Source organism: Podarcis muralis, chromosome 14 (assembly GCF_964188315.1).
Source record: "Podarcis muralis chromosome 14, rPodMur119.hap1.1, whole genome shotgun sequence".
In the NCBI taxonomy this organism is placed as follows: Eukaryota; Metazoa; Chordata; class Lepidosauria; order Squamata; family Lacertidae; genus Podarcis; species Podarcis muralis.
The window spans coordinates 22,561,110-22,579,345 of NC_135668.1; the positions used below are offsets into that span (position 1 = coordinate 22,561,110).

At 44.4% G+C, this 18,236-nt stretch overlaps 1 protein-coding gene across 3 annotated transcripts in view; it reads left to right on the top strand.

Annotated features, from left to right (window-relative positions):
• Positions 1-18,236, top strand: part of PCSK6 (proprotein convertase subtilisin/kexin type 6) — a 110,273-nt gene that overhangs the window by 18,572 nt on the left and 73,465 nt on the right. For all 3 annotated transcript variants that reach the window (XR_003703772.2, XM_077918974.1, XM_028707199.2), the window contains exons 2-3: positions 10,407-10,511; positions 17,852-17,962. Coding sequence is in view for 2 of the 3 variants with exons in the window: in XM_028707199.2 (XP_028563032.1) it covers positions 10,407-10,511; positions 17,852-17,962 (216 nt within the window). In the remaining variant the exon portion in view is untranslated. The remainder of the gene's footprint in view (positions 1-10,406; positions 10,512-17,851; positions 17,963-18,236) is intronic.

The following is an 18,236-nucleotide window of genomic DNA, read 5'->3' on the forward strand; positions in this document are numbered from 1 at the left end:
GCAAGAGCCTGTGATAATTAGGGATGAGCTAATTAATTTTGGTTTCTTGCGGTTTCTCATTTTTCTACTATTAAGTTCAATTCTCCACATTTCTGCATCAGTGTGCTTAATAAAAAAAGATGTCATGAAAATTCACTAGCCTTTTAGTGTGAATTTAGTGTGAATAATAGCCACATTCTTACATGTGATTATACTTAATGTACAAATTTTGTGTGGAGCAATTTCCACTAGTATCATTCTTGCATGTTATTTTTGGGTGTGTGTGTATATATATATATATATGTATCTCTCTCTCCCCCCCCCCCCTCTCTCTCTGTGTGTGTGTGTGTGTGTGTGTGTATATATATATATATATATATATATATATATATATATATATATATATATAAAAGAGAATGCGCACGCGCGCACGCGCACACACACACACACACACACACACACACACATATATAAATGAATATATGACACCTGGGAAGAATTACCACTCTGGTAATTCCACCCTGTAACAACTCTCAGCACCCTTAACAAGGTACAGCTCCTAGGATTCTTCGGCTGAAGCCATGACTGTTTAAAGTGGTACCATAGTGCTTTAAATATATGGTGCAGATGTGGCCCTATTGATATAGCTACATAGAACCTTGCACGCAGAAAGTTGCATGTTCAATCCCCAACATCTCTAGGTGGGATATGGTAAGACTACAGTGAAACCTTGGTTGTCAAACATAATCCGTTCTGGAAGACCGTTGAACTTCCAAGACATTCAACAACCGAGGCGGAAAGGGCAGTCTGCAAAGTTAATGGAAAATTGAGAAATGCCCGTTTGACTTCCGAGATGCGTTCGAAAATGGAAGCATTTACTTATGAGCTTTCGATGTTTGGCTTCTGAAACATTCAGCAGTCGAGACGTTCGAAAACTGAGGTTCCACTGTATCTGAAACACTAGAGCATGCCCTCCAACATTTCTCTGATGAAAATAGAGATGTCCTATTCCATCATCATAATAATAATTTTACTGTTTATACCCCACCCATCTGACTGGGTTGCCTCAGCCACTCTGGGTGGCTTCCAGCAAAATAAAAGGATAATAAAACATGAAACATTTTTTTAAAAACTTCCTTATACAAGACTGCCTTCAGATAGCTTGGGGGTCAGATAACTCCATACCCTCCAACATTTCTCCAATGAAAATAGGGACGTCCTAAAGGTAAAGCGGGATATCCTAGGATCAGATAAAAAACTGGGATAGCTTCTGTAAATCCGGTACCATCCCTGTATAATTGAGACACTTGGAGGGTCTGCTAGAGAGCTGCTGTGGAGCAGACAACAGTGAACTACAGAGACAAATAATTTGATTAGGTATTGGACAGCTTGTTATTTAATATCTGAGCAGGGAACAGACAGGAGAGGTCCAAGATCACACCATGAGTTCCATGGCTAAGCAGAGATTGGAAGTTTAGTCTCCCAGATCAGGGCCTAGTCCAGCGCTCTAACCACTACACCATCCTAGCTCTTTGCCGAGCATCCAGACAAGCCAGAGCCATTATCAACATTCTGGGGCACATTCCAGCCAGGTAAAAGCACTTGAAAAGAGTGCAAATCAGAACCAATGAAGGATGTGGCCAGAAAAATTTCAAGGGCCACAGAGAGAGGCCTGAAGGGCCGCATTCGGGCCCACGGTTTCCCACACCTGATTGTAAGATAGGGGACATTCCAGAGGAGGTCAAGGAAGAAGCTTCCTAGACAGATTTTGGAAGTGAATCTTGCCATTCAAACTGGGATAACTTCCCAGATACGTCTTCCTGGACCGGCAAGAAATCTTCCTTGGAAGATTTCGCCTGCTCACTAGGCCAAGAGAAGACATCCTTTGCCTGAAGGAAACGGTATTTCCATAGCTTAACTTGGTTTCTCTTTTCTTTCTTTTGCTTTTTGGTTTTGGCCTTGAATTCCTTTCCCTCTTCTGCCCCAACAGATGCTTGTTTTCCTCTGCTCTTTCGCTAGTGGTGCATTTCAAACCTTGCGTTTAGATTTTACAAATGACAAACACAGGGGACTGCGTAGCTCTTCGCGGGTGGCGGGGAATGCGAGTGCTTCCTTTGCCTTGCTTGTTTATGAATTTAATTTATACTAAAAATGAAGACCCCAGGGGTTGCAGATTAGAAATAGATTTAGAGGTTAGAACTAAATGAACATAATAAAGACTGGAAAATTTAAACTCTTAACAGCAGTGGGGAGGGGGAGAATACTGCAGGAAAGGGAAAAAATGACTACCCAGCAATGGGGATTGGAGATGGATGCTGGGGAGAGATGCATTTGAATTGCAAACATCTGACGTAGTTTGGTCAGATATTTAATGCAGTTTGCACATGCACACGTAAATTGTAATATCTGTATCGGGATGGCGAGCCCAGTTGTGTCCAAGGTTGTGAGAGGGGGGCATCAAAGGCCTGTTACTATTTCTGCAGCGGGGTCTGTGTCTCCAGCATCCTAGAGCCATCCTATCAGTGTGAAAGGGGACCTTTTTAGCCACCCTGAGTTCCAAAGCTAAGCATTTCAGAACACTGAAAACACAGAGGCTTCAGTTTTAAGAAAATGGTGTGCAAGTTCTGTTATGTACAGTGGAAGACACAGCTTAAGTGACTCCAAAAGAAGGTAAGGGAGCACTCCATATCGTTTGCCCACGTATGTGCATAGAAAACAGTAGATTAGATCTAGCTGAAAGACATGTGGATCAATGCATTGATAATAATAATAATAATTTTATACAGTGGTACCTTGGGTTACAAACTTAATTGTTCCGGAGGTTCGTTCTTAACCTGAAACCGTTCTTAACCTGAAGCACCACTTTAGCTAATGGGGCCTCCTGCTGCGGCCGCGCCACCAATGCGCGATTTCTGTTCTCATCCTGAAGCAAAGTTCTTAACCTGAGGTACTATTTCTGGGTTAGCGGAGTCTGTAACCTGAAGCGTATGTAACCCAAGGTACCACTGTAATTGTAAGCATATTGTATAATCTTAGAAGGGATGTGGGCAAGATTGTGAGATCTTGATGGAATCCCAGTGGGGCCGCAGAAACCAGGCTCACTCGCACTGCTGCTGCCACAGTGAGGAGAAGTGGTGGTGCCTTGTAGCAAGACCCCACAAAATCTCGTAGAACTCTGCACAAGACTCCACGAGTTCTCGTTGCCGCTTCACTTTCTGCTGTTGCTACCAGCACCTCTGGACTCCACGCTGCTGCTGGAGAAACAAGAAGGGGGCTGCAACATCTATTCTGTGTTCTGGTGAAATCTTGCCAGAACCTGGAAGCCGCCGCCACTTTTCCCTTAGTGGAGGGGGCGCTATTGGAACCCGGAAGCTGCAGCACTGAACCGTTTTGGACGGGCCACCCCTGGGTGTGGATGTGATTATCATGAAAGGACCTTGCTCTTCTGAATTTGCCAGCATTCTGCTGGGTGAGCCCTGGAGTTGCTCTCATTTGCTCTGAGGTTTCCCAAGCTGTACAGTGGTACCTCGGGTTAAGAACTTAATTTGTTCTGGAGGTCTGTTCTTAACCTGAAACTGTTCTTAACCTGAAGACCACTTTAGCTAATGGGGCCTCCCACTGCTGCCGTGCCGCTACTGGGCGATTTCTGTTCTCATCCTGAAACAAAGTTCTTAACCCGAGGTACTATTTCTGGGTTAGCGGAGTCTTGTAACCTAAAGCATCTGTAACCTGAAGCGTCTGTAACCCGAGGTACTACTGTACCTGGAAACAGCAGAGCAAGGTGCTGCTTGTTTCCAGAGCACTCTCACTATTGCAAAGAGATTGGAGTGCTCCAAAAACAGGGAGGATCACTTCAGTCCACTGTGATGTTTCCAGGGATGGCTGTGGAAACATCAGACCAAATCAGAGCACCTTGTTTCTGGGCTGCTTTAATCCATTTGCAAAGGTAGTGAAAAGAGGGTTAGAGGTCCCCCTTTCAGTGACAATTTTGCCACTGGTAAAAGGTGAAGTGATGGCGGTGCTGGGCTGGGAAGAGAGCCCTTTAAAAGTTTTTTTGTCCCTCTGATCTGCTTTTGGGGCTTGGGGTTATTTTTTTCTATTCCTGAGAAGTTTGAAAGAGTGGGGTGGACCTTGAAAGACTTTCCCACTGCCCCCATCCATGCTAGAGCTCTAGATCTGAGTAGGGATGATAGGGTAAGGTAGTCTCTGTGTGCCCATGTGCCCTATGTGTGGCAAGCTTGTGGTTTGAATAGCATGCAGCCATTAGAGGGTTCAGCACAATTCTTGGGCCCAAGAGGTTAGCCACCTCTGATCTATAGCATAATCGAAAGAGGGTGATAAAGACATGTAGCTGATGATAGCAAAGGCAAGAGTAAACAAAATGACCTGGCAAAATCTTGCCAACAGAAATACACAGATTTATCGTAGCTTCACAAAACATGGTGCTAAGTTGGTGCAAGGCATAAACAAGTCATGCCAGTCACAGCTGCTGCACGTGGCTGAAATGGCAGTCCACCAAAGTGGTGTCATTGCAATACCGGTAGAAGTGGTGCTGGGAAACCTGCAGAGACATGTTGGGAAGGGCGAAGGCTACTGGAAACCCATTTGTGACATACAAAACTGGCAAGTTGGAGAGAGGCTTTAGAGTTGCAAGTTCTGTCGCAATGACTGGGGTTTCCCAGTAGGTGTAGGAAAGAGCATAGGAAGCGGACTTAAACTAGGTCATGTTACTTGTTGATTAAGCTCAGTGGTGTCTGCTCTGACTGGCAGCAGCTTTCCAGGGTCTTGGGGAGAGGACTTTCCTTGTCATTTAGTACCTGATCCTTGCCGCAGCCATCGTAACAAGGGCAAAGGGTTAAGCTCACCTGCACTCGCACCAAAGGCCCAGTCCAATGTTCTCTCTCACTCTCTCTTTTTCTCTCTTTCTCTGTGTATGCATGTGCACCTGCTATTTACTTAAAAACCACTAGATCAGTTGCTCCTTGTGTGAACGTTCCTCAGTTAGATCACCTCCTGTAGACCCTGGTATTCTCTCCTAGATGTTGTAGGTAATAGATCAGGCCAGTGGCGCATCTAGTCCAGCATTCTGTACTCACAGTGGCCGATGAGATGCCTTTGGGAAAACCACAGGCAGGACCTAAGCATAACAGCCCAACTGTCCTGTTTTAAGTGGGGCAGCCTGGATTTACAGAAGCCACCCCGGCTTCTGATTGTATTCCCTGATGTCCCGTTTTGGCTCACCTTGTTCCTGCGCACCACCCACTCCTCTTCTTCTTCCGGACCCAGATACCTGGAAGACCACCTCCTCCCCAACAGACCCCCTTCAGGTGTTTAGATCAGCAGAAGGGGCCTGGTTTTGACCTGCAGCAGAAGTATATGCCATACAAATGGACTTAAGTCAGTGCACAATGATATGCCCTCCAAATAGATGCCACTGAAAAGGACTTCATGAGTTCGGCAAGTCATTCGGAGCACATCCTCTGTAACCATTGTTCATCTTTTGGATGGGTGGAAGTGTTGCTGAACATAATCTGCCTGGGATTTTGGAAATTTACTGCTGGTTGGAATTGTTAAGACTTAGGTGGATGGATTATAAGATTGATGTGGTGTAAGGCAACTTCATAGATCCATCTGAAGTTACTGGTACACTTTGTTTTTCCTAAACCTCTTTTTAAATTTTGGTTTTTATTGCTTCCTATCCTCCAGGCTAAATATAGATGTTTCTTATTTATAATCTCCACTTTCCAGAGAGGAGAAGCCAAGTCTAAGCAAGAGGAAAACTTGCTTCTGAAACTATATAGTGATGGTTCTTGGCACATATGAATTGTCTTCTATCTGGGCCGGTGTCTCTGATATTTATGTTGTTTCTTAAAGGAGGAACACCATACTTTACATGGGCTAGGAGCCTTCTGGCAACTCTGTAGCAAAACAATAATAAAACAAACCAAGAGATGGATAATTCTGGTGCGAACAATGTCTCTTATGAAAATAGAACGGCAGTCAGTCTGATTTGCCTCATTTCCCTTTTTGGAGTTGTGAAAAGATTAGAGCTGCAATGTTTAGTAGAGCAATTGGATATATGCAGTGCTTTTTTCTTCTTAAAAAATGTTTAGGGGTACTCTCATTAGGACTCAAGAAAATCACCATTTTATAGTTCAGATCGGGGAAAATAAATACGAAGTACAATACAAAAGTACAAAGATTCACAAAAAGTTTAGGGGTATGCGTCCCCCAAGAAAAAAAGCACTGGATATACCAATGTAAGAACAGGCTGCTTCAGGAAGTGGTAGTTTCTCTTTTACTGTAAGTATTTAAGTATCCACACCATATGTTCAAAACATCACACGTTGACTCTGTCTTATTTTTTTATAGACAAAAAAGATGCCTCTGTCATTAACAGAAAAAAATTACAAATATCCAACACAGGCAGGAGACAATGTTATATTAGAGTCAACGGCATAAACCTCAAAACTTGCGCATTTCAACCACTGTGGACCTTATAAAGAAATGTATGCGGTCACAAAAAACATCAGTCAAAATAGCATTGTTATTGGAGAAGCAATTCACGCAGTAAAATATACATTATGCATTGAAGGTTATTTATTTTATTTTAATTCTCATTATTTATAATTTATAATTCATTAGTTGCCTAATATTGCAACATCTGGGTCCGTGCTTCCCAAACATTTCTGGGGCACATTCCAGCCAGGCAAAAACACGCAAGGAGGATGTGAAGCAGGGTGCATGGAGGGTGTACCTTGGGGAGAGCCCTAAGGGGCTCATAGAGAGTCCTGGAGGGCCATGTCCTGCACCCCACCCCAGAGGTTCCCATCCTCGACTTAGTGGGTCTGTGGGAGTGTACAGGCTGCTGTGCTGAGCTAAGCCAAGGTTTGGTTTAGCACAGGGGTCAGCAAACTTTTTCAGCAGAGGGCCGGTCCACTGTCCCTCAGACCTTGGGGGGGGGCGGACTATATTTTGAGGGGGGGATGAACAAATTCCTATGCCCCACAAATAACCAAGAGATGCATTTTAAATAAAAGGACACATTCTACTCATGTAAAAACATGCTGATTCCTGGACCATACGCGGGCTAGATTTAGAAGGCGATTGGGCCGGATCCGCCCCCCCCCCCCCCGGCCTTTGTTTGCCTACCCATGGTTTAGCCTGTTTTCTGAACCATGGCTTGCGGCTAAGCCCTTTCCTCACTAACCATAAGCTGTAACCTTGCTCCTCTTGGGGAGCCTGCATACTTCTGTATGTCCCACTAAGCCACTGTTTGGCTTTGCGTGATGTACAAACCAAGCCAATATAAATGAAGATTTAACATGCATGAGCAAACAAGGAAGCCTTACCTTGGCGCTGAAAAGACTGTAATGTTGGTGCCAGTCTTCTGAAATGGAGCCTGTTGCAACATGCATGCACATCTAAAAATAAGTATAGAAAAATAAGTATTTTCCTCTTCTTCTGCACTACAGTATTGGTTTATTTCTTCCAATACAGATTTAAGCAGAATTAATCATAGGCGCTTTAGTGAATTCATCAAATACGGCTTTAATCAAGTGATAGCTCTAGGAAAGATGGCTCATAACAACTTGATTTTTATTTTTTAAGGAAGAGGATGCATTTGGCTTGATTCTGACATGCGCTGGTGGTTTTCTCCCCATTGAGTTAAATTTGTGATTTACAGCGCAATCTGGACCGTGGCTACTCAGAAGTAGGACCTATTGAATTCAGTGGGGTTTTCTCCCAGCTGATTGGAATAGGATTGCAGACTAATTCTCTTAAACCAAGGTGGGGGAACCTGGGACTCTCCAGTTGTTGCTGGACTACAAATCCCATCACTCCTAGCCATTGGCCGTGCTAGCCAGGGTAACAGTATCTGGAGGGCCAAAGCTTCCCCGCCAGGAGACATTTGCAGGGAAATCGCAGCCGTCACTTTTGCAGCTGCCTGTGTCTGGAGACCTTGAGCATCGTCTTGGCAGCATCACCAGATGCTGCACTTCATTGTACATTTTGTCAGAATAAGTGCAGCAGGCGCTGCTGCCATGGCACAGCCGCACGGCTCTTCGCCTGCGTGATGTGTGTGCACCTGTGAAGGGCAGATGGTTTCCTGAGGATTTTGGTTCCAAGAACTCTGGAGGCTGTTTTGGACCAGGCATATTCTGTTGCTATTAAGTGGTGGGGCGGGTGGAGGGGAGGCCGTATGCATTTCAGAAGTGCAGTTTTCACATTTTATCTTTGGCCCATATGGTGAGCAGGAGATAAGAGACCCCGAGCTCATCCATTCACATATGCCTTTAACCAGAAGTGGAGACAGATGGGTCATGCAACTGAGATTCTGCTCTGGAAGAGGTGTAGCTCAGTGCTTTGCATACAGAATGCCCCAGGTTGCATGCAGAAGCCCTCTAGCTTCTCCAATACCTCAGTCTGAAACCTTGGAGAGAGATGCCAGTCTGTGCCAACAAAAGCAAGCCAGATGAAACAATGGTCTGATTTAGGGCTTGTGCACACTTTTGCTTTTGTCCCGAGCTTAGAAAGCATGAGTCTGAGAAGTTTTCTGAGCAGTTTCCCCATGTTTTCTAGGCATGGATCTGAGCATAGCTGTCAACCGTCCCATATTTGGCAGGAAACTCCCTTATCCCAGTGCCGTGTCCCCCTGCTGTCCCTTATTGATGATGTCCCTTAAATTTCCCGGGTTTCAAAGGAAGCAGCTCCTCTCCCTCCCTCCCTGCCGGCTAGGGAGGAGGGAGGCTCCAACTGTGTTGCTTGGCTGCCCAGAATGCCCCCCTCCGGCCTCCTCTCACCAGCCTCGGCCCCTGGGAGCCCCTCCCCGCTGGGACTGGCAGGAGCCTCGGGCCCTTCTGCCGCCATCCTCCTTGTGGCCACCGAACTGAGCTTCTCTGCCTGGGGCCTGTCCTCTGCCCGCCACTCCCGCTAGGCCATACTGTGGCTGCGTCGCCAAAGGACCCGGATGAGATGGGCAGCCTGGCGTGGCCTCGCCTGATGGAACTGAGAGCTACAGATGGAGCACGAGAGAAAAGATACATAACTGCAGCAGCATCTTCGTAGCTTGGACTTTGTTTTGCGTGAAAAGTGGTTGCTGCTTGTAGTTATTTAATTGCAGTGTTTCATCAGCTGGTGTCTTGAGCAGCAACCTCTGGACACGAAGGGCTAAAAACCGGCGCTGCTCTCCCAAATTATCTGGTCCCTTTGCACTTCGTATTTCAGCTGGTTGACTAAAATCCCTTATTTTGGCTGCTGATCCCTTATTTTCGGGGCTGCTGGCCCCTTATTTTCAAAACTGTAAGTTGACAGCTATGGATCTGAGTGGTTTTGCCTTTGCCACACCATGCCACCCCCCCCCCCGAAAAACCCGAGATTCAGTGCTAAATCAGAACAAATGGTGATCCATGGAAAACTCGATTGCCATTTGTTTCGATTCAGCACTAAAACGTGGGTTTCCGCCCTGGGGAAAGTAGCGGGACAAGTGGAAGTGTGGAGGAGTCCTTAGTGAACCAGTGCTCAGCCAGATTCCTTTGCTCCCATCTTTGATACTGCCCACATTTTGATATGATGATAAACCATGCCTACTCTGTGTCCTTCCTCCTTGGCATGACTGCAAGGAGGGGTGTGATGTTTGATTAATTACACCTGAGAAACTCTGGTTAATGTTAATTCTGTTCTGCTTGAAAAAAAGTCCACTGTAGTTGCGAAGCTGGCTTGTTTCAATAAACGGTAGCTAACGTCAACCACAGTTTGTGGTGTGCATGTAACACTAAAATGTAGCTAGTTAAAATTACCTAATCCTTATGTAGCCAAAATGAGGCCATCCACATAGAAAAGGGGGAGATATTGTTTTGCAGAATTCAGAGGCAAAAACTGAAAGGTGTGGAAAATGCAAAAGCAGCCAATAAGGATTGTTCTTGTTGAGTGACCTTGGAATGCTGATGGACTATTGGTGGGAGAGGTAGATGGAGTTGGAGCGGGAATGGAATGGAATGGAGTCTCCTGGAGCAGAGCTTGGAAAGTTGATAACCTGAACAGGAGCTTCCCATCCTGCAATGTTTTGAAGGTCCCCCTTGAACTCTGAATTCCCTTTTCTGGAGGGTAAGCTGCTGGCAAGGGCTGTTTTCACCTTGTTCTGCTTGTGAGCTTCCTAGTGGTATCTAGTTGGCCACTGGTGGGGGATGAGCTGGACACTTGGTCTGACCTCTGCAGGGGCTATTTGAACGCCTCCTGGCGACCAAATGTGCAAGAGGTTTAGCTGTGCGAAATGAGCATATTTGGTTGCTCGTTGAAACTTTTCCTGCCCGAACTGAATTGCATTCCTTCCTGGTTCTAGTGTGCTGTGAAAGAACATGCAGCTGTTCCTTATGGTCCTCATTGCCTCCTGTCCTGACACCTTTTCTGTATATCTCTCATTGCAGATTGGCAGCCTGGAAGACTATTACCACTTTCACCACAGCAAGACGATTAAAAGGTCAACGTTCAGCAGCAGAGGCCCACACAACTTCCTCAGAATGGATCCAAAGGTACAGTAGGAAGCTACTGGTGTCAGGTCTACTTTGCAGGCTTGTCTTGAGTTAGCCCAAGTTCCAGAACAAGGGCAAGTTACAAAAGGCAAAAGGAACAAAAGGCAAAAGGAACTTTGGGTGAAAGCCCAAAGTACACTTGGCGGGAAATCACCATTTTTATTTAACTAGCTTTTGGGTGTGTGGGTATGTGTCCTTAAAACCAGCAAGATTAAATACATGATTACCATAATTCCAGAGTTAAATATAATGCCTATGAAGCCCCTTAGGCAAATGCCATCTTGGCAGGGGCATCATTGGGTCGATCTTGATGGGCTACACCAATGATAGCCAACATGGTGCCCTCCAGGTAGTGTTTGACTCCAACTCCCATAAGACTCACCTCGCATGGCCAGTGGTCAGGAACGATGGGAGTTGTAGTCCAGTATCTTCTGGAGGGCACTGCTTTGGCAATCCTTGCAATATGCCTGCCTGCAAACTATACTTTCCAGAGGTCCGTGCAATTGAAATGAAAGTCAAATGAAAGGTTAACCCACCATAATGGCAGATGTTTTGCTAGAATATTAGATTGGGATAACAGTGGGCCCCTAGGTTTTGCAGGGCAACTTTATGTGGGTTTTACTTTACGTTATTTATTTGTATTTGCTTCAGTTTGCAGTACAGTGTTGTAAGTTGCCTTGGGGTGGCATTCCTCTCTGCAGAAGCCCTTTTAGTTGGCAGAAGGAAAGCTTTCCTCTGGGCCAGAACCATTTTAGTGGATGATTAAAATTGTGAGCATGAAACTTGTGTACAGACAGTGGGCCTACCCTGAAACAGTGTCATATAGAATACATTTTGTTCCTGCGTGCTGGCTGGGCCCCATTTTTAACCAAGGTGGCAGGCTGAACCTTTCGAAACTTCATTTGATCTGCGGAACACTGATTATGAAGGCTGCTGGTCTACAATACAGCAGAGAATGGTGCTCTCCGACCAATTCCGTATTGCCAAATGTAGCTTCCAGACGTGTGCACATACAGCAAACAAATCAACCCATGTGCCTTCCCGTTCAAATATTTGAACTTATTCGCTCACTGTCTAACAAGCTGTAGATAATTCTTGAATGTGCACCCATATTGCATCAATAATAGTTGACGATGGCGTGGGATTTGGGGGGTGGGTGGAAGAAAGAACAAGAATAAACAAACTGCGAGTGTCTGAACATCCCACCAATTGCGAGAAAAACGGATGGCTGGTGGTTTTTTTGGTGTTCTAATTAAGTTTTGGAGCCCTAGGGGAGCTAGGGCGAGGGAAGGGTATGAATCTATATCTGCAATGGAAAAGCACACATTTTAAATTAGTCTACTTCATGCAAACCAAATGGTTTTTAATTTTTTTTAGTCTATTTACCTAGTTGTATTGATTAATACAGCATGCACACCAGACATTTAAAGACTCCCCCCCCAAAAAAAAGAATAATGGAGAAATGTGATTTCTTAAGGGTGCTGGGAATTGTAGCTCTGTGAGAGGTAAACTACAGTTTCCAGGATTCCTTTTTTGGAGCGGGGGGGCGGGTAGGGATGCACTTCAAATGTATGGTATGTATGCAACCTAACAGTTTGCAAAATAGAGCACCGCTGTATTTTGGGTGCTTGGAGCTAGGCTGGATTCGTAATCCATGCCTTGGTGTTCTCCCTTAGCAGATCACTTGGGAAGTGTTTTGCTACTTGACTGGTATACCTAATGTGTATGCATGAATATGCTAATAGTGGTGCTAAAGCAAGCCTTTAAACAAGTCATGCCGCCTTGAATTTAACTGGAAAAGATGGAACTGCATAACTTAAGGATTTGGGGGGTGTGTGTGTGCACGCGTTGTTTTTAAAAGTTTAAAGCTCCTAGTCAACTAAGTGACTTGGTGCTTTTAAAGCTGAAAACTTCTCAAGTTTATTTTTGTTTTTATATAAATCTGCATCCTATTTCAGAGGCTCCCTGAACTGGGCGATCTTTTGCCAATGAAACTTGGTAGATCAAGTGGCTTTTCCCACAAGCTTTGCAGTTTGTCTCTTTCAATTTACCTAGACTTCCTTGATGAAGGAAAGAGAAAATGTTCTCAGAAACGTGTGGAACTTGTTAGCTTTAAAATATTAGGAAAAGTCTCTAGTGCTACTTACTTCTTCTTTTTTTCCAGGTCAGTTGAATCAAGTTCTGAGGGCGGGGCATCTATATCCCACAACTTCTATTGTAGGGCCAAGCTGTCGCAATACTGCATTTAGACACAGAAAACAAACACAGTTGGGGATATCTGTCAGGGCAGCTGATCGTAATGCTAAAAAGCACCAAAAACCTTCAGATTTCTGACAGACGTGATGAAAAAGGAAGAGGGAACTACGAGGGTAGAGGAAAGCAAGCAAGCACTGGTATCAGTTATTAGAGCAGGGGTGGTAAACCTGTACACACCATAGGTCAATATTGGGCCCAAATTGGCCCATGTAGCTATTTTCCACAAATCATGCCCACCTGTCCACTGCTGGGTGACATCAGCTTCACCAGCACATTCCCTTCAGCCGGCAGGATTGAACCCTCCACTCATACTTGTTCTAGAAAATCTGGCTCAGTTTGGCTGTGCCCTCACCCACCTGTAAATTGTGCCCCCCCCCCAAGGGTGGAAAGATAAGAAGCTGGCCTGCAGGGCAGAAAAAGTTTCCTGCCGCTATAACTGATCTTATAGTGACCCGCTGGAATGGCCACCCAGATGATGGGAGACCAGATGACCACTGGCCCCAGATGATGCAACGGGTCAGCTTTGCTTCCTGATGGAAGCATTTCTGGAAGAGCTATCTATTATTGCTCTTTCTAGTAATGATCTCAGCTGGTGGGGGGCAATGGGAAGCCGCCCACAGCAGCTAGGGCAACCCAGTCAGATGGGCGGGGTACAAATAATTTAGCCAAAAGAAGAGTAAGATGTAATAAGGCATTGTTTTTCCATCCCGCCTTGTGGTCTTTGGATTCAGTGCTGTTTTCGTTCCACTGCATTTAGTCTTCTGCCAAAAGCTACATTATTTGTCCTGCTGTTGGCCATGGCAAGATTACATCATTATGTTAGCCTATCCATGTCAATGCTAAGAAAACACCGTGAACAGATTGCTTGTGGACTGAAAGGGACAACAACTGATCATATTTGCTGGATTAATTTTTGTTCTGGACATGGGGGCACAAATTGCAAACATTGGCAATTTCTATTCCTGTTTCCATTGGAATTTTGCAGCATCCCTAGTGAGGAGAGTGGGGGTGTGTGGAACTGGTGTCCTTTTCCTCCCACCCACCCCCGGAGAATTGTGGGAAGAAAATAATGCCCAAACAGCCAGCTTTCCCTTGCCATTTACATGCAGTGAATTGCAAACACCTAAAAGCATCAAATCGGATGATCGTTCTATATGCTATTCTGATGCATCTTCCGTGTTGGAAAATCATAACAAATAAAGACATCCCAAAGGGATATCCTTCATTAGCATTACATCATGATGAGGGCATCTTGTTTTAATGACTAGGCTGAAGTTTTAGTCAAGGTTCTGGGTTGGATTGGCTTGGCATTTTCGTTGTTTTCCCTCAAGTGAATTGAATCACTTTCCTGGTTTATACGTGTCTCGGCCTGCGTGTTGCAACATTTAGGCAGGGTTGGAAGTAGCCCAATAAACCAGCATGCCAATTAGCAAAATGCAATTAGCCATGCAAGATTTCGTTCACTTCCCAGTGGGCGTCGCTACGGATGCATCTGGAGGCAGTGCCGGATCTACACACTTTGCCGCAGGGGGCAGAAGTCTGTACGGTCTGCTACCCATTTCTCCTACAGATTCACATCCTACCCTCCATCACCCCTGAGAGAGGGAAGCCTACGCTGCTCCATGGGATTCTGCCACCCAAGGCAGCTGCTTCAGATTGCCTCATGGGCGACCGGCCCCAATGGGCACCAGCCTCCCCTGGAACTCTCTCCCTGTGGAGGTGCATCTCGCCTCACCTTTTTATAGCTTCAGGCATCTGGCCAAGGCTCGTCTTTTGGGGGGACATTTTGAGAAGGAGATATGAGGTTGTCGCTGCTGTCAGTAACTGTCACTCAGCACGGGCCTGCTCAGTCTTCCTTACGCACAACAAAATTCAAAGCCACCATCTCTTGTTCTGCATTTATTTATTACATTTTTACCTTGCCTCTTCTCCAAGGAGCCCAGAGTGGCACACACAGTTTTCCTCCTCGACCTCACGTTTATCTTCTCAACAACCTTGTGAGATGCTTCTTAGGTTATGGGGTTATAATCCAGAATGCGGCTGCCAGATCGGTGACTGGGAGTGGCTGCCAGGGCCATATAAAATCCGTCCTGAAAGACCTACATTGGCTCCCGGTATGTTTCCGAGCACAATTCAAAGTGTTGGTGCTGACCTTTAAAGCCATAAATGGCCTCGGTCCAGTATACCTGAAGGAGCCTCTCCACCCCTATCATTCAGCCCGGATGCTGAGGTCCAGCTCCGAGGGCCTTCTGGTGGTTCCCTCGCTGCGAGAAGTGAGGTTACAGGGAACCAGGCAGAGGAGGGCCTTCTCAGTAGTGGCACCTGCCCTGTGGAATGACCTCCTATCAGATGTCAAGGAGATTAACAACTATGCAACCTTTAGAAGACATCTGAAGGCAGCCCTGTATAGGGAAGTTTTTATTATGTTTCTGTAATTTATTTTGTTTCTGTAATTCTGTGTTTATTATGTTTCTGGAAGCAGCCCAGAATGGCTGGGGCAACCCAGTCATATGGGCAGGGTACAAAAAAATAGAATTATTACTATTATCAGTGGTAGTATTCGTATTATTCGTATTATAAGGTACTATTATAAGGTACTATAATAGTATTATAAGGTACTATAGTATTATAAGGACCGGCCGAGTGTCACCCAGTTGGCTTCATGGCTGACTGGGGATTTGAACCTGGGTCTTCCCAGTCCTAGTCAATCACTGTAACCACTACGTCACACTGCCTCTGCTTTGTTGTTGGACATGAAGCCCACTTCCTGTCTGTGAAGCTGGTACCCAAGGGATGTTGGGGTGAGAGAAGGTTTACGTAACGTGTCCACCACCAAATGAAAGAAGGGGACAACAGTAAGTCCTAATAGGTCAAGTGGTTTTCCTTGCCGAATAAAACCTTCTGGGTTAGGTTTGTTTGCTAGGCCTGATTAATTAGACAATTGTGAGTGCCTTTTAGCAGACTTCAGACTGCCTTTGCTTTGTACTGTACTAACCATCAATTTTCCCAGTCCCATCCTGCTCCCCAGCTTGACGGGAGCTGTGTGTCTTGGCAGGAAATAACCTAGACAAGTGTGTTATGGAAATACTATATTATTCTCATCATCTTAAACAACATAAGAGAGAGAGAACCCCCAAACCCTGCTTTTAATGCCCCCCATCAAACCTTTTGAGGTTTCTTATATTTCTAAGCTTCTGAGGCTTGAAGGGGTGAAAGTGCCGATAATCCTTTAAAACAATAACTCAAGAGTTGGTTGAGCACATTAAATGTCTGGTTCACGTTGTTTCTCAGGTCTTGCGTTTCAAAAGGTCACAACCGGCCTTCCCCCACCCAGGGATTCCTATTTATTATTACAGAAACTTTAGGCTAATCCGTGTGTCGGAAATGTTCTCCCTTGCTGAGAATCCACTTCAGATCCTTTGACTCCCCTCGGGGATCATTCCTACCTTGGAGACTAATCCCAGATTTTCATGACTCCATTCCTTGATGAAACTGTCCTTGTAAGAAGCTGGGGATGTGGAGGATTAATTCTCTTATGTACTTGAGCAGGGAAGTTTGCATTAATTCAGTGGAGTTGTATTATAATTCCGATCTGTTCCGATGAATAAACATTTGCTTTAAACCTCATACTTTTGGTATACAGCATGCCTATAATCTAATTTATCTTGTTAATGTTCTGTGGAGGGGTCTGTACAGCTGTGGAACATCTGCTCTATCAAAAGCTACTTGAGAGCAAAGGGGAGCATTCTAGAATTTTTATCTCGACTTTTGTTATCAAAACTCACTGAGGCCCTTTTAACCGACTTTCATTTTTCTTCTGTGGCGTGTGTTTGAAGTAGGGTTTTTTTTGTTTTGGCTCTAAGCACCCACTGCTCTTAAGAATTACGTTGGTGTTTCTTTGTACTGGGATTTGTTTAGGTTTAAGAAGAGAAACCCATTAAAAAATGGCAAAAACCAGAAAAAGGCAGACGGTTACTTAGAAAAACAATATTCACAGGATGAGGAATTATTCATGTGCTTGAAACTGCTTTTAATTAGATAAATGGCCTTGTTGTCTAGTGTCATTCTGATGAGGTTAAGATAGGCACCTCAATAAAATGGAAAGGCGTTTTCATTCCAGGCAATGAAAGCAAAGGAAGAGAGCACTTTCTTTGGCGAATTTTTGAAGAATTCCCTACCTCTAGTAGGCCCACCAGATCTCTTTTGTTGTTTTGAACAGATTAGTAGCAAACAGTTTTTGGTGCTGTTAGGGGTTGTGGGTAGGCATGAATAAGTTAGGCTTTGTTAATTAGTTAGGTTCATTAAAAGAAAGAAAAATTCTCGAAGGTTTATTGCTCGTAGCATAAGAGTACAAGAATAGTTAAATCAAACAGAATAGAGAAAAGCCTGGGTCGAATTATTCCAAAGAACAATACAGTATTAAGATAGGGAGATTAATGCAACAAAATTATATCTCTATATATTTTGCTTGCAAAATCGTCATACTGTACACAAAAAAAGCCTATAAATCTAGACAAAGTCAAGTTTCAAAACAACAGATACTGATTAATTCAATTGCAGAAAATGTTGTTAGGTTGTATTGAATACTTGTTGGGTGAAGAAAGATGCATATTAGGTTGTTAGGTTCATTTTTGATGTTTTAAGGTTGTGTGCATTTGTATGTTTAAGGTTGTGTACATTTGTATATTATTACTTTCAACAACCTGGATTATACACAACGTTAGTGAGAGTCAGAGTAGACCTAATGTAGAGTCCATTGATTTCAATGGAACTTCTTTGGATATGACGTGTTTTCATAATCTGGGCATCCCATTTTTCTGATTTGTGCCTTCTTGTTTAATTGCCAGAAAGAACAATTTGAATGCTTCCTTTATTGTATTTTTAATGTTACAATTTATTCTCTTAATCTTTGTGAGCGTATGTTGTTGGCTGGTCGTACAAACAGAGTTAATAAGCAATTTGTGAGCCATATGGCAAGAACTGGGATTTAGATGTCAAAGCAAACAAATATTTTCTTATTGATGCTGCTGTTAAAAAACCCCAAGCATTCCTGTGAAACACTGCTATTTAATTTTTTTTTCTAGGTAAGGTGGCTGCAACAACAGGAAGTTAAACGAAGAGTCAAAAGACGCGTTCGGCGTGACCACCATTTTGTTTCCTTCAATGACCCGCTCTGGCCTGAAATGTGGTACATGGTAACTATACATTCACTCTGTGTGTGTGTGTGTGTGTTTGTTTGTTTGTTTTCGTATTATGCATATTTTGGGAATCTTGTAAAAGTCTTTTGGCATCACAGAATCACACATTCCCTCCACCCCCTTCCTCTGCTTTTCAGGAGTGGCAAGACTGTGAGGGTGAATGTGTGTCCTAACGTGGCCCTCTGAGCTTCTGTATCTGGCCCTTGCAACTCTATACCTCCTCTTCCCAGTTTGTGCTGCATCAACACGGCAGTTTATTCATTCTTACTTG